The sequence below is a fragment of the Schistocerca nitens genome, chromosome 5 (assembly GCF_023898315.1).
Source record: "Schistocerca nitens isolate TAMUIC-IGC-003100 chromosome 5, iqSchNite1.1, whole genome shotgun sequence".
NCBI classification, from domain to species: domain Eukaryota; kingdom Metazoa; phylum Arthropoda; class Insecta; order Orthoptera; family Acrididae; genus Schistocerca; species Schistocerca nitens.
In genome coordinates, this window is record NC_064618.1 from 851,357,189 (window position 1) to 851,382,373 (window position 25,185).

The following is a 25,185-nucleotide window of genomic DNA, read 5'->3' on the forward strand; positions in this document are numbered from 1 at the left end:
TAATGATAGGAGTGATGTCGCTTCGCTCATTTTCAAGCAGTCATATTTTCGATGAATTTCTTAATATTGTATTCTTCAACAGCCTACACATTCCGATTCATATTACACATGAAGTACCAGCACTGACTCTTGTAACTTTGGCCTCTGAAGAGACGGTAGCATGGTACATTGCTTTTACGTTTAATGTTGGTAAAATATAGTCTTATGAAATCGTCACAGCATTAATAATCATTCAGAAAATGAGTCCTGTCACGGTTGCAGAGCACAACCGAAATTATGAAATTTATTTCGCTAAGGACCTTTTACCCGTATCACAGATGTGCTGACAATCTACACAATTAAAATCTGGAATGTAATTCTGTGGAACAATGTCATTGCTGTAAGTTCAAAGGATCTCTGTTTCAATAAGTCACAGTCGTTACGACAAATGGTAATATCGTAGGGGACGTAAGCGTCTTATATCAAAAGAAAAGACGCACAACAAATATACTGCCTGACAAAAAAAGTGAAGCATCCAGAAGATATGGTCGGATAGCTTCGTACACTGACACATCAGTGGGCACGTAAACGACTAGACCTGCAAATCTCTGTGACGGGTGGAACGGGACCACAGTGCATTAGTGTTGTTCGCGTTTGCATCTACGTCTGCATCTACATGGATACTCTGCAAATCACATTTAAGTGCTCGGCAGAGTGTTCATCGAACCACCTCCACAATTCTCTATTATTCACATCTCGTATAGCGCGCAGAAAGAACGAACACCTATATCTTTCCGTACGAGCTCTGATTTCCCATATTTTATCGTGGTGATCGTTTCTCCCATCTAGGTCGGTGTCAACAAAATATTTTCGCATTCGAAGGATAAAGTTTGTGACTGGAATTTCGTGAGAATATTCCGTCACAATGAAAAACTCCTTTCCTTTAATGATGTCCAGCCCAAATGCTGTATCATTTCAATGAGACTCTCTCCCATATTTCGCGATAATACAAAACGTGCTGCCCTTCTTTGAACTCTTTCGATGTACTCCTTCAGTCCTATCTAGTAAGGATCCCACTCCGCGCAGCAGTATTCTAAAAGAATACTGTCTAAGAGAATAGTGTTATTACCGCGCGTGGCAGGGCACGTAAGGGGTGTGAACGGCTTCAGATGTTAAGTGACCGTTGTGAATGACACAGGGATGACTCATGCTTGTATGAAGCAGCGTTATCAGCACTTGACACAGTTTGAAAGGGAGGCCATTGTTGATCTCCATTTAGCAAGCTGGTCCAGTAGTGCGATATGCAGATTTCTTGGACATTCGTAAGCAACAGAGGCATGATGTTGGACTGCATGAGGAGTGACGGCAGGTGTTCTCGTCTTCAAGGTTCCGGTCGAGCACAGCCGGCCGTTATGGCCGAGCGGTTCTAGGCGCTACCGTCGCAGGTTCGAATCCTGCCTCGGGCATGGATGTGTGTTAGGTTTAAGTAGATCTAAGTCTAGGGGACTGATGACCTCAGATGCTAAGTCCCATAGTGCTCAGAGCCATTTGAACCATTTTGAACCGGTCGAGCACATCTGACGATCACAACCGGAGATCGGCTTATTGTGCACCAAACACATCGAAATGCGTTCATGCCTGCGAGTAGTATTCGAGAACAGGTAACGGACTCCACTGTGTCATCCAGCACGATTGACTGGAGACGGGCAGCAGTGGAACTAGGGAAAGAGCGCCCGGAGCGTGGGCTGCTGACACACAGCGCGACAAACTGCTGTGTCCGGAGCGGTGGCGTGAAGGGGAAGCACGGACTGCTGACGAGTGACGTCACATTGTGTTCAGTGACGAAGAGAGGTTCTGCAGTACTCTGGGTGACCGTCGCCGGCAAGTGTAGTAGCGACATGAGTAAAGGTCCCACTCTTGCAATGTTTTGGAGTGGCACAGTGGTGTTAATACCGGCTGATTAGCTCGTGGTGCGACAGCCATAGGGCTTGGCTTCAGGTTGTGGTTCATAGTGACTAATGGAACTCTGCGGGCACAACGGTCTATCGTGGGCATCTTGTGTCCTCCTACGTCACCTCTCGAATGACAGTATCATCGTAATAATTTTCAACTGGATAATGCTCGTCCACACATGGCACTTGTCTCTGTGACGTTGAGGCACTTCCGGGGCGAGCAAGGTCCCCACACCTTTCGCCAATAGAAGGTGTTTGGGGCCAGCTCTGATGTCACCTCCGTTACAGTGACAATATACGCGATATAGAGGACCTGTTGTGGACCATCTTGCCTCAAGAAAGGATACAACGACTTTATGGCACTCTTCCCACACAAATCAGTGCATGCATTCAGGCAGATGGGGCAGAACGTCATTCTGATAAGGATACTGCCAAATTACCCGTTTTTGTGTCACTGAAATAACATCCTATGTCATCATGAGCCGTGAAGTATGAATTCGTTTCCTCCGTCCCTTATGGGAACTTCACCTTTTTTGTTATGCAATGCTGAAACGGCAGAAAGCGTTGGAGTGTGGAAATGCAAGCTGCTGGTAGTTTTACTCGACAAATTTAACTTCATAATTTACTAAAAGAAACCAAAACTGAACTTTACACAAAAGTGAATTCGCGCTGGCTGATCACAACAGTTTCATCTCGAAATATATTTATTACATTTCGCAGTAGAACAACAAATTTCTGATTTGGTAACTTCTATCAAAATGTATGGCTGTAATCACTCATCCACATTAAACAACAAATAATAAACTCAGGAGAACGCATATTATCGAACCACCATGATACAGGTTAAGAAAATGAAGTGAGTTCTATTAGATAGTATCAGATGCAAAATACAAAGGCAAATATTTGAACAATCGTTTCTCATGTTTTTGCAGTTTTCCTTTCTTTTGTTTTATGTACAACATTTATAAAGAATAATAGTTTCCAAAATAACAATAATTTAATGTTGAAATATAATTTTTTTAAGAAGAATATAAAAAGATGATAGGATAGAGGGGAGATTTGTTCGTACCATCACCGAATGTGACTGACGGTGAATACCTCGGAATGGTTTCTTCGAGCCAATCACACACACACACACACACTCACACACACACACACACACACACACACACATACATATAGTTATTAGTAGACAAATAGTATTGCTAATCGTATTTATTACTAAGCCTATGTATTAAGTTTAGGTGTCCATCCGTGTACCGCATTTGGTGATTTCTTGGCTAGATCGCCAGCACCTTATGCTTATTTACTGCCACATCATCTCGTCTTCCTCCTCCTGTTCCTCCTCACTGTCGCTGTTTTCGTTGTCACTGTGGGTATCGCTGTCCACCCTCTCGAGATCGTTGTTACGTTGCACATAGGGATGTCTGTCATGCCATATCCGCAGCTACTCTTCATGTGTTGTTTTTGAAATACTGTTTGTCAAAATACGCTTACTTGTGCCCATTGTTCTTCGTCTTTTATTGCTGTGTATATATCTATATATCTGTTTCTGTGTAGTCTAAGTGTAATGTATGTCTATTGTTCGCGTATTGCCCGCAGAAAAAGACAGTGTGTTCTGGGGAACTTTCTTCCCCGTATGTGCATGTAGGTGTCGGCCTCAGAATCACGCGGTCTAACTGCATGGGATAAGGTCCGTGTCGGGTTAAGAAACGTAGCACACCGCGGCTGGGATCGATATGTTTCATTCTCAATTGCTCCTTTATGTCAGTGAGGAAGTCGTGCAGTCTACGTCCCTTATCACTTACACCCCTCTGACCTTGCCATGTATCCAAACGCCAACTTTGAAGGTGACGTGTTGCCTCTATCGGCTCACCAGTTATTCTCTGTACCTTATCTATCCTCCCCATCATTAACCAGCACCTTGCAGCTCTGTATTTGATCGTGATATCTATGGTGCATATTCCGAGCACCACACACAATGCATCCGCTGAGGCGGTGCCGAAGGCTCCAGATAGCCTAAGTAAGACACTTCTCTGTCCTCGTCTGACAGATGATTTCTTGGTGACAAGATTCAGTCTGTGTATGCACGTGCCAGCGGCGAAGCTGAGTACTGATTCGAAGAGCGCGCACAGTGGTATGTCCGTATGACTGGTAGAGTTAGTCTGTAGTGTTTTGAATTTAGTCTCACCAGTTTGTGTAGTATTTTTCCTGCTTTCTCTGTTGTTAGCCTTATGTGTTCGTCCAAATTCAATTTTTCATCTAAGTGTACCAGAAGAAAGGGCGTAACGTGTGCTCGTTTCATATTTGTGTCCCCAATTTTAACAGACGGATTCCTTTGGAGAGATCCTTTCAGTAAACTGTATGTTGTTTTGTTTTCGTCTATCCTAAGTTTATTGTTGTGACACCATTGTGTGATTGTCTGTAGTATTCCACTGGCTTTGTCTTCTAACTGGGCTCTGTCGTCTGCAGTGACTAAAACCAATAGGTCATCTGCGTAGGCGACAATTCCGTCTGACCTGCCATCCCTATCCAGAAGTTGTAGCAGGTGTTCGATTGTTATGTCTCAGAAGATGGGGCCGCAGATCGACCCTTGAGGACAGCCTTTGGTAATTCTTTTAATTACTTTCCAGCTGTCCATCTGCCATTCGACTAATCGCTCTTTAAGGTAGTATAGGAAACTGTTATACAGTGACTGCGGTACCTGCAGATGTCTTAACCTCTGAAACATTGCGGGCCACCAGAGAGTATCGGATGTCCCGGCCATGTCAATCATTACTGCCATGGCGTATTACTGTGTTGTAGTATTAACTATGTGTAAGGGCTGGTTGGAAGTGCGATATGAACCCAGAATTAATTTGCATTTACGGCTGGAGTGAGAACTTGCACTAACAGTCGCTCCCTCGTGTCGCCTGTGGGGGCGTACCTTGTAACTGTGTTGCTGCCGCAGGTGATCGGCGTGCCGCAGCCGGTGCTGAAGTGGTACAAGGACGGCGCCGAGCTGAAGCCGGGGGACATCCACCGCATCATCTCGGGCCAGGACGGCACCTGCTGCCTGGGCACCTACACCTGCGAGGCGCACAACTGCATGGGCACCGTCGCCTCCTCCGCCTCGCTGCTCGGCTTCGAGGGTGAGTCTCTCCACAGGCCTCTGTACCTACCGAGGCAGCTCAGTCCCGTAACGAACCGAGCTGCATAAGTCAGCTTATGAAAACTTGAATGGTCATTCTTACATTACAACGAATCTGCTGGAAATTGAAGGCAACAATAAAAAATAATCACCAACTAGTAGAGCTGTCAAAATTAAACAGTTTTTCGTGTGTTTAACCGGTTCGAGAATTTCATAAAAAAATCTTCTTGACAATGGCATGTTGAACAACGCTTAAAGAAAGCAACAAGTTTTGTACCGTAAGGAATAAGATTAGAAATTCTCTTTTAATTAAAATAATTGTCTTTCGAATCTTCCATGAGCTTCTGGCGAGATTATTCTTTACTAACTACCGGTTTCGACCATTTGACCATCTTCAGGTAAAATTTCAGACAGAAGCTAGAATGAGATTTTCACTCTGCAGCGGAGTGTGCGCTGATATGAAACCTCCTGGCAGATTAGAACTGTGTGCCCGACCGAGACTCGAACTCGGGGCCCTTGCCTTTCGCGGGGAAGGGCTCTACCAACTGAGCTACCCAAGCACAACTCACGCCCCGTCCTCATAGCTTTACATCTGCCAGTACCTCGTCTCCTACCTTCCAAACTTTACAGAAGCTCTCTTGTTCTGCAAGGTTCTTACAAGGGAACCTCCCCATTGCAACCCCCTGAGATTTAGTTATAAGTTGGCACAGTGGATAGGGCTTGAAAAACTGAACACAGATCAATCGAGAAAACAGGAAGAACTTGTGTGGAACTATGAAAAAAATAAGCAAAATATACAAACTGAGTAGTCCATGCGCAAGATAGGCAACATTAAGGAACATGTGAGGTCAGGAGCGCCGTGGCCCCGTGGTTAGCGTGAGCAGCTGCGGAACGAGAGGTCCTTGGTTAAGTCTTACCTCGTCTGAAAAGTTTACTTTTTTTATTTTCGCAAAGTTATGATCTGTCCATTCGTTCATTGATGTCTCTGTTCACTGTAATAAGTTTAGTGTCTGTGATTACGACCGCACCGCAAAACCGTGCGATTAGTAGACGAAAGGACGTGCCTCTCCAATGGGAACTGAAAACATTTGATCGCAAGGTCATAGGTCAACCGATTCCTTCATAGGAAAACACGTCTGATATATTCTACACGACACTGGTGACGGCATGTGCGTCACATGACAGGAATATGTTGTCCACCCACCTAACTCGTACACTTGGCGAATCGGTAAAAAGACTCTTCTACCTTGCCCGATTTAGGTTTTCTTGTGGATGTGATAATCACTCCCAAAAAAGTGATGAAAACATAAGAGTTTGTCACATAAACTGCAACAAACGAATGCAACAGTTTCACAGTCGCAGTTTTCCCTGTGCTCTGTCAAAACATATGTTTTTAACGTTTCCAAATTTTTCCGTGTGTAGACCGTCAAATCTGCAATGTCCAAGCAAACCTGAACATGTCCTGGAATTCTGCAGAGCGAAGTTGATTATGTGTGAGTGCTTGAACTTTTATAATTGACACACATTCACGTAAACAATACTGCTCTGTGTACCTGTGTAGCTTCGCAAAGTAATTGTCTGAAAATAAAAAATTAAACTTTTCACTCGAGGGAAAACTTGAAGCAAGGACCTCTCGTTCTACAGCTGCTCACGCTAACCACGGGACCACGGCGCTCCTGAGCACACGCTATCCTTGATGCTGCCTATGTTGCCCATGGACTATTCAGTTTGTATATTTTGCTTATTTTTTTCATAGTTCCACACAACTTCTTCCTGTTTTCTCGAGTGATCTGTGTTCAGTTTTTCAAGGCCTATCCACTGTGCCAACTTATAACTAAATCTGAGGGGGGTGCAATGGGGAGGTTCCCTTGTTAGGAGAGCTTCTGTAAAGTTTGGAAGGTAGGAGACGAGATACTGGCAGAAGTAAAGCTATGAGGACGGGGCGTGAGTCGTGCTTGGGTAGCTCAGTTGGTAGAGCACTTGCCCACGAAAGACAAAGGTCCCGAGTTCGAGTCTCGGTCGGGCACACAGTTCTAATCTGCCAGGAAGTTTCATTTCAGACAGAAGCATGGAGACATAAGGAGAGGGTCTTTTTCTCCTGTCCCTAGAGAATTAGACCTTTGCCTATTACGACAGTATACGAACTAAATTAATGAGCGTATGGTATTGGTGGCCGGGAGACCCTTCGCGGGGCGGTTCGGCCGCCGCTCCACAAGTTCTTTAACGCCACTACGGTGACTTGCGAGTGAATGAGGATGAAATGATGATGAAAGACACACAACACCCAGTCATCGCGAGGCAGAGAAAATCCCTGAGCCCGTGCGCGGGAAGCGAGGACGCTACCGCAAGAGCACGAGCCGCGGACAGTATACGAAGACTAACGACATATGTAATTCCGTTTTACTTTAAACTGAGTAGCTTTTAGTATTAAGAGGACACTGTATGTCCTGTGCCGCCAGTGTTAAATTATTGAATTTTGTGAACCATTACCTTGGAAACTTTCTAAGACACCAACTTACAATTTTCCATAATTATTGAATGCACCTTTATAGATACACTGAACTAGAATTATTACTAAAATTGTATTGTGGGGCACTTTAACTTTTTTTTCAAACACGCAATTTTTTGACAGAATTTTATAAATAAATGAACATAAAAACAAAACAACTCGGGATATTTTAATTATTCTAGTTCCATATGTGTTGAATCTCACACTTGGCATGCTGTGAAAATTTAATGTCTCTGTCATCAGTACTTTTTTAGAAAACGGGTCATTTATTGCAAAAAATGTAGTTCAGAGATATTTTATTACAGATTCTTATGCAGACTTACATTTCTGCGTCTTTTATGTACTAGAATTGCCCTTCAGTGTCACGACAGTCCAGTGCTTGCCTCCTCCTTTTCTTTCTTGCTTCTTTTGTCATTTGCTGAGCAGCTGACTCTGCTTCACGTACACGAAGCTCATCCAGTTCCCGCAGTTCTTTAGCTGTCTTCTGTCCAAATCTTACCCCTAACGTCTCCAGAATCTTAAGTCTTTCGTAGTTCCCACCATTAAAAGTTATTACAGCACCAGACACTGCTAACTTAGAGTCACAAGGCCAACAAATACATTTTTAGGCACACCGCACCACACAACATTATTGAAGGACTCATTCACATTCTGGGTCTTCCAAAGTACACACTTCTTTAGTAACTCAGGATTGGTCAACTTCTGAGACGTAGCAGTAGTCACAAAACAAAGCAATTCACAGCCTTCTAGGCTGTGTGATTCCCAAGATATGACTGCTCAACTGTGGCAGTATATGCGTAGCAGCGAAATTTGACACTCACACGTCAACATTCAAAATACCATTTGAGGGTCTCACAATTGTCTGATGTTCAGGAAAGTCGAAAGTACATTATGGAGAAGAAAACAGAAAATGTCAAATTCCAACGAATTTCACGTACAATGTCCCCCTTAACGGCTGTGACGCAGGATGACATTTACTTACATTATCTGATGCTACAGTGAGAACGTTGCCATATAGGGCTGACACCTGATGATGACCGTAACATCGAAAGCCATAGTCAATAAAGATTTGTTTATCAGGACTCATGGTGGTTCTGAAAGAGGACTCTTTCACAAACGCTTGCAAACTGTGGGGGACTACCTGGACAAAATACAGGGAGGTCAGAAATAATCTGAAAAGCTCATCGGGATGTTGCAGGTTAGATTTTATCAGTAATAACTATTACGGAAAGATTCGATACGTTAGGCCGTTTCTGTGTTAATTAGGATTGAAGTTATCCAATCAGGCTGCTGCGCGCGCAAATGCAAGCGTCCCGCCAGATACAATCAGTGTCACGTGTTCTAGAAGCGCACGAAACTACTCAGACTTTGGCTCGTGTTCGATCGTTACTACCGTCCCGCGTCCAGTTTTTGTATCGCTCTCTTGTTCGGTTTTAGGACACCAAACGAGGAATACGTTTCGCGACACTCTCTGTCGGGCCGCTGGAATTTGCGAGCGCAACGACTTGACTGGCTAACTTAAATGCTAATTAACTCGGAAGCGGCTTAACGAATCAGATTTTTTATTAACAGTTATATCTAAGCACAGCCTACCGTGAAACAGCTTTACAAGATTTTCAGACTATGTCTGTCCACCCTGTGTTTTACTCTTTTTCTCGCAGTTTTAATTTTCAGTAAAATATTTTTTCATTTGAAATTAAATGATACATTCTTGTTAAATAAAACAGCGGCGGGTGTTGAATAATTATTCATTGCTACAAATGATTTCGCTACCCTAAAGTTGCATCATCAGGTACATATTCAAATCATTTACAGCGAAACTTAGACATTATTTCACGGCCACATCACTCTCAGTTGTGTTGCAATAAAATGTGCGGGGCGCCCAATAATCTCTAAGCTTCGTTGTAAATGGTTTGAAAATGCACCTGAAGATGCAATTTCAGTGAAGCGAAACTTGTATTACTAGTAAAGGATTATTCAACAGCTGCTGCGGATTTGTGTAACAAGAATACGTTCTTACACTCCTGATTGGCCGCAATACAAAGTGAGATGGAAGTAAATAAGTTCCTATATACACTCCTGGAAATGGAAAAAAGAACACATTGACACCGGTGTGTCAGACCCACCATACTTGCTCCAGACACTGCGAGAGGGCTGTACAAGCAATGATCACACGCACGGCACAGCGGACACACCAGGACCCGCGGTGTTGGCCGTCGAATGGCGCTAGCTGCGCAGCATTTGTGCACCGCCGCCGTCAGTGTCAGCCAGTTTGCCGTGGCATACGGAGCTCCATCGCAGTCTTTAACACTGGTAGCATGCCGCGGCAGCGTGGACGTGAACCGTATGTGCAGTTGACGGACTTTGAGCGAGGGCGTATAGTGGGCATGCGGGAGGCCGGGTGGACGTACCGCCGAATTGCTCAACACGTGGGACGTGAGGTCTCCACAGTACATCGATGTTGTCGCCAGTGGTCGGCGGAAGGTGCACGTTCCCGTCGACCTGGGACCGGACCGCAGCGACGCACGGATGCACGCCAAGACCGTAGGATCCTACGCAGTGCCGTAGGGGACCGCACCGCCACTTCCCAGCAAATTAGGGACACTGTTGCTCCTGGGGTATCGGCGAGGACCATTCGCAACCGTCTCCATGAAGCTGGGCTACGGTCCCGCACACCGTTAGGCCGTCTTCCGCTCACGCCCCAACATCGTGCAGCCCGCCTCCAGTGGTGTCGCGACAGGCGTGAATGGAGGGACGAATGGAGACGTGTCGTCTTCAGCGATGAGAGTCGCTTCTGCCTTGGTGCCAATGATGGTCGTATGCGTGTTTGGCGCCGTGCAGGTGAGCGCCACAATCAGGACTGCATACGACCGAGGCACACAGGGCCAACACCCGGCATCATGGTGTGGGGAGCGATCTCCTACACTGGCCGTACACCACTGGTGATCGTCGAGGGGACACTGAATAGTGCACGGTACATCCAAACCGTCATCGAACCCATCGTTCTACCATTCCTAGACCGGAAAGGGAACGTGCTGTTCCAACAGGACAATGCACGTCCGCATGTATCCCGTGCCACCCAACGTGCTCTAGAAGGTGTAAGTCAACTACCCTGGCCAGCAAGATCTCCGGATCTGTCCCCCATTGAGCATGTTTGGGACTGGATGAAGCGTCGTCTCACGCGGTCTGCACGTCCAGCACGAACGCTGGTTCAACTGAGGCGCCAGGTGGAAATGGCATGGCAAGCCGTTCCACAGGACTACATCCAGCATCTCTACGATCGTCTCCATGGGAGAATAGCAGCCTGCATTGCTGCGAAAGGTGGATATACACTGTACTAGTGCCGACATTGTGCATGCTCTGTTGCCTGTGTCTATGTGCCTGTGGTTCTGTCAGTGTGATCATGTGATGTATCTGACCCCAGGAATGTGTCAATAAAGTTTCCCCTTCCTGGGACAATGAATTCACGGTGTTCTTATTTCAATTTCCAGGAGTGTATTTAAGAAATAAATATATCTTTTGTTTAAATCTTACTATAAAAGAGCACATATGCCTGTTTTCCGTTCATTGTGTCAGACAGTCAAAGTCATTAGTGCCTTGCCACAAGCATAACCGTGTCCCAACTCTGCCCCATTACGGTGCCTCGCAATATATCTCAACAAGACACCTTTCCAAACTGGGAATTCTACTTGTGTCTCTGGCATGTCTCGCCCACAACCTTTCTTCAGCGAAAATAATCAATACGACTTGTAGGAAAAAACTTTTTTCTGCATAGGCTATAATTTATTTGTAATCATTCTTTGCGTTCAGATAATTTCTACTCCTTGGCCATTCTCAAATGTTACACGTAGTCTAATAAATTATGTTTGTTTGAGAATGACCAAAACGTCGAAATTAGCTAACCGTTGACAGCTTACACAGAAAAGAAGTTTCTCCAAAAAAAAAATAAATTTGTTTTGGCGGCCAACTAATATATACAAAAGGTAATAACCAATAAGGACTGCTGCGATCATGACGACCACATTACTGGTTCGCATACCTCAGGTTGGATGGGTTGGGCGGTTTGTTACCCGGTAGCAAACTGTGCTCCTAGTTTGTGAGGCAGGGCGTGGATGTGGCACTAGGTACCCCCAGGCATTACTGCCAATGTACGGACCGACAGCAGATTGGCAAAAGACGCTTCTTCACTGCGACACATTAAGTCTCTTAGAAGTTCCGAACCGAACCAGGGTCGTCTGACAATGGAAAGAAATGAACCCATCAACCAGAATTTTTAAGTCAAATACGGCTTCAGACCAATGAAAATCGAACCTACAATTCGTCTTGCAGTAACCATAGCAACAATCGTGTTACTAACGTAACATCTTATAGTTTACTAAAAAAAATTTTTAAAGTAAAAAACTTTTAATGTCTAGACAGCAGTTTTACTATCATAATTAAAGTTCAATATCTAGTTTCGGTTGCTAGCCGCAACCATCTATCAGATCTGCAATACATGTAGGAAATATAGCCCAAGAAGATTATGTACAATCAAGTAGAATACAAAAACACTGTACACACCCGAGAAAAAATAATGGGTAGCCAATTCTAGAAGTAAAAGTGGCCATATAGCAGTGTAGTATAAACTATGTTAATGCCTTTCAGCTAACATATCGTTCAAAATATGAAAAGGCGGCGGAACAAGCATTGAAAAGCGTCCTTAGTTGTAGTCATGCAACAACATGCATTGGTAAGTACCAAAGCAGTAACAGTACGTAGTTGGGAACGTCACTGCGAGTAACCCAGGTTTTAGACATGTCGAAAGAATTATAGGCCGGAAATCTCAAAAAGATTACTCTATATCCAAATGGATTTAAAGTATAAAGGTAATAATAGCATAAAGTTAAGATTACAAGGCAGAGAGGTATATTAGGTCCTGAACCGGCAACATGCCGTTTGTAGGGAGCAGATCCTATGTAACTGGCATTAATTTATGAATAAAATCCAAGAAGCTTGTGTCTAAGTCCAACTAATTTTAAAACCATAAAAGTAACAGGGGAATGAAGTTAAAAGCAACAAGTCATGGAAGCTGCCTTAATAGCTAGGCAACGCACCACAAGTAAAAGTTAGATCATATGTGAAAGTCAGTCGATAAAAACATCAAAGTACACAGTAGCGCTAACAAATGTGAATAAGAGGATAAAAGACGGATCATACGTAAGGGTCGAATGATAAAAACAACAAAGTAGAGTGTAGCGATAAAAATATGAATAATATGCGGTAATTTCGCAGGTTGGCGGTCATATAGGAAATTTTCCAGTTGCGTAAGTAGAAGTTGGATGAAAAACTCATTACTTGTAATAGGATAACAGATATTGTCGTGAAAGCAGTGTGCGCAACGATTCCACAAACTGTCAGCTGTACTGTACCTGTCAACATATAAGCCATACAGTTCGCGGTAATTTTGTAACAAAGCTAAGTGATCAACAGTCATAAAATGAGAGGGAGATTGCATACCCTGATTTACACAAGAATGATCCTGCGTGCCGTATAACGAAGTCATCTTTACAAATTGAAGGATAATATGAGAACGCTGCAAGCCGCCAGTCTGACAAAGCACGCCAAAACGAACTGAATTATGCGAGGGATCCTACTGGCCAACACAAGTACCCAACCAACATCAGCTGTCTCATATATGACTTGCAATCTTAGCTTTGTGCCATTATTATCTTTATATTTTAAAATCCATTTGGATGTGGAGTAAGCTTTTCGAGATTCCCGGTCTAAAATTCTTTCGATAGGTTTGTAACCTGTCTTGCTCGCAGTGACATTTTCAAGTACGTACTGTTATTGCTTTGGTACTTAACGAATCTACACTGTTTGCATGACTACAGCTAACGATGCATTCCAATGCTTCGTCACCTCCTTATCTTATTTTGAACGGTATGGTACCTGATAGGCATTAACACAGTTTATAGTACACTGTTATGTGGCCACTTTTACATCTAGAATTTGCTTCCCATTATTTTTGCTCGGGTGTTTTACAGTGTTTTTGTATTCAATTTGGTTGTGCATAATTTCCTTAGGCTATGATTCCTACATGTGTAACAGTTTTGAAACTAGTTATCGAACTTTAACTGTGACAGGAAAATTGCGGTCTAGGCAATAAAAGTGTTTACTTTTAAAAGTGTTTTATTTAATAAACTATATCAAGACCGCCATCTGTCTCCCCTGATCATGTCAGCCTTCACTGACATCTTGTAGTAGTTGCAGCGAGTGGGTATGGCTAAAAATCCGAAATAAAAATCTCTGCTTAAACGAAAAAGTTTGTGTACATCTTCTTTACACTACAAAATTTCTGTTACTCCTAAAGTATTATTCAAAAAATGGTCGCCAGAAAGATTTTTTAATTTAATCAAAAGGCACACCTTATCAAAAGAATTACCAGACAAATTGTACTTAAAGGTACCAGTTTTCAGCTCTCCACCAGCCTTTAATTTTGAAGTAAATTGTCTTTCCTGTAATTTTCAGCAGTCTGAGATTCAACGTTCTGTTCCATTCAAAAACGTATTTTGCTCAAAAAAACACTACAAACAGTGCTTAATGTTTCACCACATACATTCAGTACCATTAAGTTTCAAAAACTGACATTTCTGTTGAAATTACTACGTTGATGGGAAAGTGATACTCCTGTAACTCGCTGACAGTCACATGTAAAGAAGTCGCTGATAGTCGCTTATAAAGAACAGGACGCTGCAGTTTTATAGTTGGCTTCACACACGTGTGACCCCTAGATAGGCGAATTTTGCAACAGAGGTTAGCGACGAATTTGCAGTGACATCCGTAGAGGTCGTACGGTGTGGCTTGTGCAACAACTCCTGGCTGAACCCCAAATGTTCGGAGCGCCACAGCCAAGACATCATGCACCGTAAATCTCTGTGACTTTGCTCGCTGAATAACCGGAGGTGTCGCACTCCACTTCTAAGCGACGCAACGCTGGTGCGATTCCCAGCGAAATCATTTGGGTTAGGTTTCATAACCACGCATCAGGACAGTTAATTGCATAAGACTATGGCTGATTCGTTTCTTCATTACGGACGAAGCTGCACATATGTCTCTTCATCGATAAGCTTGACACATACAATGCACTAACTGCGAACAGATCAATCAGAAGTTAATAGAAGCAATAGACAGTAGGAGAGAGTAAACGAACTTACAGTTCAAAGTCTAATCACTATCCGAGACACGTCAGAGATCGGAGCTTTAGTTAGACAAGCGCAGGCGAGGAAATCGGCCATGAAGACGTCATTTTGTTATTCAGGTGATTTTTGGAACATCATGAAAAACTTTAATTGGGGTAACTGAACAGAAACCGGAAATCACTCTTTTTGATAACAATCTAATATCTAAAGCAACGTACCGTTTTCCTTGACAGCTGATCGAAGATCCTTTGTTCTAAGTACAGGGGAGCCTAATCATTAGACACTCCAAAATAGCCTACTTAGAAAATAGTACGATTATTCAGACACGTTGGCAGTGCTCGATTATACACTCTAAGAAAAGAAAGCCTCACCATGAAGGAATTACCTGAATGGAACGGAAATCAGATGATATGATGCAAATCTACAAACAATGAAATGATTATAATTTCAGAAAAAATGGATAATTTGTTGAAGAGAAGGAGCTTCACAAATAGAACAAGTCAGTAACTCGTTAGTCCACCTCTGGCCCTTATGCAGGCAGTTATTCGGCTTAGCTGTGCCTCACATGTTGTCATATATACTGCTGAGGAATATCGTACCAAATTCTGCAGAAATGCCGCGTTACATCGTCAGAATCCCGAGTGACTGGAGCGTCCTACCCACAATGCTCCAAACGTTCCCAACCTCTTAGAGACCCGGCGAGCTTGTTGGTCAACGCAGGGTTTGGCAAGCACTAAGACAAGAGGTAGAAACTCTCGCCCTGTGTGGGCGGGCATTATCTTACTGAAATGTAAGCCTAGGAGGGCTTGCCATCAAGGCCAACAAAACGGGACCAAGAATGTCGACGACGTCCCGATGTGCTGTACGGACGCCGCGGATGACAACCAAAGGAGCCCTGCTGTGAGAAGAAGTGGCGGCCCAGACCATCACTCCTGGTTATCGAGCCTCACAGGAGGCGACAGTTGGGTTGCTGTCCCACTGCTGTGCGGCCGTGCTGGTCACCGGGGCTCAGTTGGAAGCAGGACTCATCACTGAAGACATATTCCAGTCATTGACATGCCAGGCCTCCCCAGTTGAGAACGTCCAATCATCTCAGGATTTCGACGCGCTATTTGGACAGAGTTTGATACGGTATCCATCGGGAGGACATTCACCAACAGTATCAATCAACGCTAAGCCGAATAACTGCTTGCGTAAGATGTACCAACGCGTTAGTGACTTGGTCCAATCATCCATTTTTTCAGAATCTTTAATAATTTGTTTCTCAGTACTTGTACATCACATCTGGCGATTTCCATCCCATTCAGATAATTGCTTCGTAGAGCGTCGCTTTATATCTTACAAGGGGAGGCCGCCAATTGTGAAATTCAGATTCGATTCATACTGCGCATAATAAAAGCTCATGGCCAGAGGTGTAATGTGGCAAAGCACCAAGATGCACTTCTCAGCCGTTGTCGAGAAAATCGACAGCTAAAAGAAACCGTTGCGGTGAAATACTCTCTACGATTAATAATTTTCTACAGCGTCATGGCGCAGCGGTAAGCGCTCGGGTTCGTAATCCGAAGGTCGCCGGATCGAATCTCGCGCCATGCAATTTTTATTTTATTATTAGTATTTTGTAATTAATATATATATATATATATATATATATATAACTATTAATGAATTGCTTATGCATGTTGGTGAAGGCGGATCGCTCTCCAATTGTACCGCCTCCATTTTTCCGTTTTTTTAACAGGCTGTACCAAAGCTCTCCCGTCCGGACTGATTTTCGACGATGTTATAAGTTGCGCTAGGGACCGCATCTACCTTCTTTCGAAGTTAGCAACTACGCTGTTATGCGGCGGCTAGTTTCGGCCCATTCAACATCTGTCCTTCAAGTGTAACGAGCGAGTAACGGAGTTTATATTTCATACCTGCCGCAGCAAATTTGTGTTCGTGGGGTCTCTATTCTAATTCGAACGTTTGACTTACGCTATACGTATTCGTTTCGGAATACCGTTTCTACGTCTTCCGTTAACTATACGTGGTTAACATTATGAAGACAATTAATAACATTTCTGAAATACAACTTTGTTTGCGGAAAACGGAATGATGTTCGAAGTCGCCAGTTTTTGCACGACAAACGACTTTCAACAACTTATTATATGCATAATTGTTGCAACTGATTGCCGGGAATTATATATATATATATATATATATATATATATAAAAGGGTTGCACGGCACGAGATTCGATCCGGCGACCTTCGGATTACGAACCCGAGCGCTTACCTCTGCGCCACGACGTTGTAGAAAACTATTAATCGTAGAGAGTATTTCACCGCAACGGTTTCTTTTAACTGTCGATTTTCTCGACAACGGCTGAGAAGTGCATCTTGGTGCTTTGCCACATTACACCTCTGGCCATGAGCTTTTATTATGCGTAGTATGAATCGAATCTGAATTTCACAATTGGCGGCCTCCCCTTCTTAGAGTGGACTTCGTTATATACGTATTCAAGCGTGTTTTCTATCGCACGTGTATTCTACCTCCTATTCCTCTTCGGTTATCGAATTCAACTTCTCGTGGACAGAAGGGCGAATCGAGCAAAATTATACCTGGACAAAAAGGACAAGTTCAACCAAAAAAAAAAAAAAAAAATGGAAATGAGCGTATGGCAGCGTTGGCCGGGAGGCCCCTAGTCGGGGAAGTTCGGCCGCTGAGTGCAAGTCTTATTTCACTCGACGCCACATTGGGCGACCTGTGCACCGGTGATGAGGATCATGAAATGATGATGAGGACAACACAACATCCAGTCCCCGAGCGGAGAAAATATCCACCCCGGCCGGGAATCGTACCCGGGCCCGCTTGCGTGGGAAGCGAACACGTTACCAGCCAGCTAAGCAGGCGGACATTCACCATACAAAATGTTAGTGAGCCCAGTGTTTGTTCTAGCGATCTGTAGGAGGTATAGAAGTGGTTTCAGGCGGTCGCATGATACTCCACCACCGGCGCAAATTACGGCAGTGTAGTGGTGTGAACCGCCAGTCGATTGTATGTAGTCACTGCAATAAGGTAGACCGGACTTGAAAACGCGACAGAATCACAGAAAGGAGCTATCGTGTGTGAACGTACCTGTGGCCACACATGAATAACACGACATGTGCTTACAATCGCGAATATGGAGGACCACTAGCTCTATAATGGAATGACGACAGTGAAACTTTGTGCCGATCTGGGAATCGAACCGGGATTTCCCGCTTATCACGAGCGGTCGCTTTATCGTTAGGCTATCCGGACGCCGGCCGGAGTGACAGTGCGGTTCTAGGCGCTACACTCTGGAACCGAGCGACCGCTACGGTCGCAGGTTCGAATCCTGCCTCGGGCATGGATGTGTGCGATGTCCTTAGGTTAGTTAGGTTTAAGTATTTCTAGGCGACTGATGACCTCAGAAGTTAAGTAGCATAGTGCTCAGAGCCATTTGAACCATTTGAGCTATCCAGACGCTAGTCCCGGCCACACCTAAACTTCCATATGTCGTGAACCATGTGTCTACAACCTGCATTCGTACATTCATTATGTATACTACCGCAAAGGGAGATATTTTTTAATGCAAGCATCCCTGAAAAAACTTTACATCGTACTTCTGAATAACACAGGCACTGTAAAACCTTGTCGTATAGATCTGAATCAAGTTGCCAGATTTGCTGGTATATTAACGGGGTGTTTCCGACGAATCTATAAGGAATGATATACCATTCATCTGCTGCCTCAACACGGCGTAAGTACAGCGATCGTAAAGAGATCGTAATAGTCATGGACCGGAGAAGATAGACACACCTTGTCAATGACGATCGATTTCAAACCTGTCAAGAATTGTTGTTAACAGTGAAATGCAGGTCCACAAAACGATTTATGAGACAAAATTGTAAAGCGAACTACATGCAATGGATATTTGTAGTCGAACCATTACTCAAAGCGCCACACAAAGATGTACGTCTTAAAGGAATAAACAAGACAGAAACTGGACATTGGGCGACTGGAGGCGTGGGGTGCGGCACGAAGGCCGCATGTGGAGGCTGTACAGGAGTTGTACAAAGATACGGAGGAACCACGAGAATTACACTGTTCAACACAAATGCAGATGCTAGCCAAACCTGCATGTTTCGGTGCTATACTCGTATTTGGCCGCGAACGACATCTGCGCAATGTCCTCCAAACATTCCAAGTGTCAGTCATGGTCAGAGTGTTTTCTGTAGGTCTGAGGGCATTATGTTGGAACTAAGCGAATTCAAATGTAGACTAATTGTTGGTGTTCATAAGGAGGGTGCTTCCGTAACCTTACCGAAGATTTATACCGCATACTCGGAGAGTGGTAAAACATCATCCGCCAAGTCGCAATGCGGTCGAAAGCGTGTGTCGAGTGAACGTGACGGATGATCATTGAAGGGGATTGTGACGAAAAGTAAGAAGACGACAGTTGAAAAAGTCACTGCTTAACTGAGTATTGCATTTGCGAACCTTCTCAGCACCCAAACAACTCGAAAGGAGCTCCAGAGGCACGGAATTCCAGGGCGAGCTGGAATTACAAAACTACATATCAGCGATGCAAATGCCAGTAACAGGAAAAACGTGGTGCCGAAGCTATAAAACATACACTGTCGAACAATGGAAGTGAGTCATTTGGTCGGATGAATCTTGTTACACACTGTTTCCAACTTCTGGCCGAGTTTGCGACCCAAGAGTGAAACATGGCGGGGAGTGCTGTGACGTTTGGGGCAGCCATATCCTGGTATTCCACGGGCATTTTGGGTACTTTCCAAGGTCGAATTGCTGGCAGGGACTGTGTCACCATTTTGGCTCATCATGTCCATCCCGTGGTACAATGTTTGTTCCACAGTGGTTACGTTGTATTCCAAGACGACACAACCCTATTCACACAGCTCGAATCGTCCAGGACTTGTTTTGCGAGCAGGAGGAATAATTTTCCTTCTCCGTTGACAACCACAATCACCAGATCTCAATATTTTTGGGGCTTTGTGGTCAACTTTGGAGAGAAGTGTGCATCATCTCTACACATCTGTGTCATCGTTACCTGAACTTGCCAGTGTGCTGCAGAAAGAATGGAATTAGATTCTGCTGAAAACCATACAGGACCTGCATGTGACCATTTCAAGATAACTGGAGGCTGTTTTGAATGTCAATGTTTTACCTACACCGAATTAAGCGTGGTTATGTGTTGTGTTTGGTGTTTCCATACTTCCGTCTGTCCCCTCTAGTTCAGACTGGATGTGGTTCACTAACGTTTTGCGTGCTTGACTTGTGTTGGCCCTCAAACAGGTTACCGTGAACACGAACCAGGATGTTTATTTCAGTAATCTCGGTGACCAAATATTGCTCTTTCTTCTAAAACTTCGTAATAAGAATGCTGCGGATACTCCCGTTTTCCAAGATGACAGCAACCGCATTTTCAGCGCTGCACGCATACGGTCCTGGTTTGAGGGCAATCTATTGCATGTCCACTTGTAGCCTCCCCCTCACTTATCGACCTTAATGACAGTGAAAAATTAAACCGCGTGTACCTAATGGAAATTTGGGAAAAGCAATCGTCACCGAAGTTAATCTGTCGGTAAAGAGGGAGGAAAGGGTTATATCTAAATGAAAGGAAAAATGCAAATGAAACTGGTGGAAATTAATTTTGAAAGGGGGTAAAGTTAATAAAGAAAGTAAATGTGCGGCCGTTGCGTTAACAATTAACTAGCGGTAATTAGATATTTGAGATTTGGGGAAAATTACGGTCGCCAGTCCTATGGACAATTACTATAATAACTGAGAAAGAAAGGTTATTGCACATATAATTAGCACTAAAAGCGTGGCGACTGAAGGTTGACACGTGTTGTGTGAAAACTGAATGTTTGTCCGAAGTAATAAATTTCGCTACGCCCTGACTTAATTTAGCAAAAGAATTAATAAAACTGGAAAATTGAAAGTTAGTTTAGTGACTGAAATTAATAGTGAACTTTGTTTCTGAAGCATATCGAAATTCAGTAAAATACAGTTAGTCTTGGGCTACCTCAACAATCATTTCAAAAGCTACTTGAATCTACGCAATTTAGAAATAAGAGATTTAACTTCGAACTTGAATTAAATGATTCTGAACAATTAACAATAGTAAAATTTAGTACGTACCAAGCTGAGCTGGAGTCACAGGTAAGCTAAAATATGCAAACAAAACTCGCACTCTTAATTTGTGCTTGTGTAATCTAAATATTGTAGCCAGCTATGAATACCTTAACTGAACTTTAATGCTGGCGTTTGAATTTCAACGACGCTCGAGTTCATTCCGGAAAAGGAAGGGACCCTGCTTGGTAATGCAATTGGGACAATGAGCAACAAATGTTCATGCTAAGTTGCTATAATTATAGTTACGAAAATGGAACAGTTTGAAAAGCTGAGGTCTGCCATACAGTTCTAAAACTTTACGTGCTTCCAGTCTTCCTTGTTGGTTGATTGAAGGTTTGAAGCCGTCGATCGAGGAGGTGGCGACAGTCACTCATTGTCGGCCGTCGCTGTTGCAGAAGCTGGATGTTGGCGCGCCTCCTTCTCGACACGGTCACCAGGCGAAACGGGCTCTTGATGTGCGCCAGCTAATGCTTCCCGTCCGCGACACCGTGTCAGAAACTATCATAGCAAATCGATCGCAATTACATGCTGCCAAACCCTGAAAGCCCGGCAACTTGCGGGAGCGTCACACAACACACCTGCTCAATCGCACTACTCCAACCAGACTCCTCTCGCTGCCCGCGCTCCACGCGGCAGTGTTAACACTACCAAACATCCTACACACTTTCGTTCTTCACACGACCTATCGATGTATTCGTTCGATAGCTTAGTTTTCCCTAGGCAAGACCCAGCGTAAAATACAAATAATATTTACAAAACAAACCAATTATACATCGACATAAATGCACATATATATATATATATATATATATATATATATATATATATATATATATATATATACAAATATTAAAACAATTACAATATATAAAGACACAGAAATGTTATATCTTCAGGTAACAAAATAAGGAAAAAATTATGGTACAATAGATGGAAATAGGAGGATATGCATTGCCGGCGTTACACACTGGCTCCACTAAATCATCCAATGTTAAACTAAAAGAAAAAAATCTTTGGCTGTTGCGAACAGCGGGAGAAATGCAGCAATCATAGCCCCCGTAGTTTGGTATCTCTGCAGGTTTAGTCCTCAGCCACAGGCTTCAGCTGGATATGGGATACCTTACGAAGCGGTGGCCTCTCTCCCTCGCCGAATTGATTCCATTCTGATGGTTAGAGGAAGTGTTAAACCGTATTGACGTGATGTCTTCCGATGGTTGACTAACTTCTTGCCCTGTGTGCTTGTCGACTACAGAGGGTGGGATAGGCGGTCGTCACCTTCCAAAAACGACACGGAAGTAATGTGAAACTGATCTGTGGAAAATACTAAACTGAATGGGGATAACATGGGAAGTATTAGAATACCTGTAGTCTTCATATCCGTACCCTTTACCATTGTGATGTCTTGCTCAGCTTTCTCCACGGTACAGAAGTCTTTAATGGGAAACTGACGACTTAATGTAATTTTCCACTTTTATTCGCAGTATGAACATTGCACTTGTTCTCTCGCTTAACTGTCACGGCGTATTTAGAGTTTCAAACACACAGTGAATGAGAGTCGTCATCAGTTTCCAGTGGTTTGGGATGTCTGAGACTGTGGAAAACATTGACCCATAAATAAATTTAAATTAATTCCAACCTCTCCCCTCCCCCTGTTCGGATCATTGATTTTGGGTTTTCCTTGGTCATACGGTGAATTACAGGATTGAAAATACCCTCTCAGTTATCCCAAGTTCAGAACCTTTCTGCCCACTCCAATTCTACTCCGGTGTTTAGCTGAAAAGACGGACGTTCTACAAGAGCCCGCCGGTCTCTCATTAGTAGGAGAAGGAAGATCTAAAAAAAGTTTGTGAAGAAAACAAATATGCTACATCAACCATTTTCTTTCGTATTCGTAACGGCATACATCGAATTGTCGGCTACTGATTACCAGCGTTCTGTGACAAGCTTTTGAACACAAAGAACGTCAGTGAAATGGTTGCAAAGTGAACATATCGTACTTAGTGACTGATTCATTCTTCCATTCTATGAAATTAAATGCCTAAACAGCTTTTAAATAATGGCTTATACAATAAGGAAGAGACGCGTATATGTTGTTGTTGTTGTGGTCTTCAGTCCTGAGACTGGTTTGATGCAGCTCTCCATGCTACTCTATCCTGTGCAAGCTTCTTCATCTCCCAGTACCTACTGCAACCTACATCCTTCTGAATCTGCTTAGTGTATTCATCTCTTGGTCTCCCTCTACGATTTTTACCCTCCACGCTGCCCTCCAATATTAAATTGGTGATCCCTTGATGCCTCAGAACATGTCCTACCAACCGATCCCGTCTTCTGGTCAAGTTGTGCCACAAACTTCTCTTCTCCCCAATCCTATTCAGTACCTCCTCATTGGTTATGTGATCTACCCATCTAATCTTCAGCATTCTTCTGTAGCACCACATTTCGAAAGCTTCTATTCTCATCTTGTCCAAACTATTTATCGTCCATGTTTCACTTCCATACATGGCTACTCTCCATACAAATACTTTCAGAAATGACTTCCTAACACTTAAATCTATACTCGATGTTAACAAATTTCTCTTCTTCAGAAACGCTTTCCTTGCCATTGCCAGTCTACATTTTATATCCTCTCTACTTCGACCATCATCAGTTATTTTGCTCCCTAAATAGCAAAACACCTTTACTACTTTAAGTGTCTCATTTCCTAATCTAATTCCCTCAGCATCACCCAACTTAATTCGACTACATTCCATTATCCTCGTTTTGCTTTTGTTGATGTTCATCTTATATCCTCCTTTCAAGACACTGTCCATTCCATTCAACTGCTCTTCCAAGTCCTTTGCTGTCTCTGACAGAATTACAATGTCATCGGCGAACCTCAAAGTTTTTATTTCTTCTCGATGGATTTTAATACCTACTCCAAATTTTTCTTTTGTTTCCTTTACTGCTTGCTCAATATACCGATTGAATAACATCGGGGAGAGGCTACAACCCTGTCTTACTCCCTTCCGAACCACTGCTTCCCTTTCATGTCCCTCGACTCTTATAACTGCCATCTGATTTCTGTACAAATTGTAAATAGCCTTTCGCTCCCTGTATTTTACCCCTGCCACCTTTAGAATTTGAAAGAGAGTATTCCAGTCAACATTGTCAAAAGCTTTCTCTAAGTCTACAAATGCTAGAAACGTAGGTTTGCCTTTCCTTAATCTTTCTTCTAAGATAAGTCGTAAGGTCAGTGTTGCCTCACGTGTTCCAGTGTTTCTACGGAATCCAGACTGATCTTCCCCGAGGTTGGCTTCTATTAGTTTTTCCATTCGTCTGTAAAGAATTCGTGTTAGTATTTTGCAGCTGTGACTTATTAAACTGATGGTTCGGTAATTTTCACATCTGTCAACACCTGCTTTCTCTGGGAGTGGAATTATTATATTCTTCTTGAAGTCTGAGGGTATTTCGCCTGTTTCATACATCTTGCTCACCAGATGGTAGAGTTTTGTCAGGACTGGCTCTCCCAACGCCGTCAGTAGTTCCAATGGAATGTTGTCTACTCCTGGGGCCTTGTTTCGACTCAGGTCTTTCAGTGCTCTGTCAAACTCTTCACGCAGTATCGTATCTCCCATTTCATCTTCATCTCCATCCTCCTCCATTTACATAATATTGTCCTCAAGTACATCGCCCTTGTATAGACCCTCTATATACTCCTTCCACCTTTCTGCTTTCCCTTCCTTGCTTAGAACTGGGTTTCCATCTGAGCTCTTGATATTCATACAAGTCGTTCTCTTATCTCCAAAGGTCTCTTTAAGTTTCCTGTAGGCAGTATCTATCTTACCACTAGTGAGATAAGCCTCTACATCCTTACATTTGTCCTCTAGCCATCCATGCTTAGCCATTTTGCACTTCCTGTCGATCTCATTTTTGAGACGTTTGTATTCCTTTTTGCCTGCTTCATTTACTGCATTTTTATATTTTCTCCTTTCATCAATTAAATTCAATATTTCTTCTGTTACCCAAGGATTTCTACTAGCCCTCGTCTTTTTACCTACTTGATCCTCTGCTGCCTTCACTACTTCATCCCTCAAAGCTACCCATTCTTCTTCTACTGTATTTCTTTCCCCCATTCCTGTCAATTGTTCCCTTATGCTCTCCCTGAAACTCTCTACAACCTCTGGTTCTTTCAGTTTATCCAGGTCCTATCTCCTTAAATTCCCACCTTTTTGCAGTTTCTTCAGTTTTAATCTACAGGTCATAACCAATAGATTGTGGTCAGAATCCACAT

The 25,185-nt window shown here is 43.4% G+C and overlaps 1 protein-coding gene across 1 annotated transcript in view; it reads left to right on the forward strand.

The window, feature by feature from the left end:
• LOC126260759 (uncharacterized) overlaps positions 1-25,185 on the forward strand; it is a 1,547,391-nt gene that overhangs the window by 204,936 nt on the left and 1,317,270 nt on the right. The window contains exon 11 of the mRNA XM_049958097.1: positions 4,882-5,062. Within this exon, the coding sequence (XP_049814054.1) occupies positions 4,882-5,062 (181 nt within the window). The remainder of the gene's footprint in view (positions 1-4,881; positions 5,063-25,185) is intronic.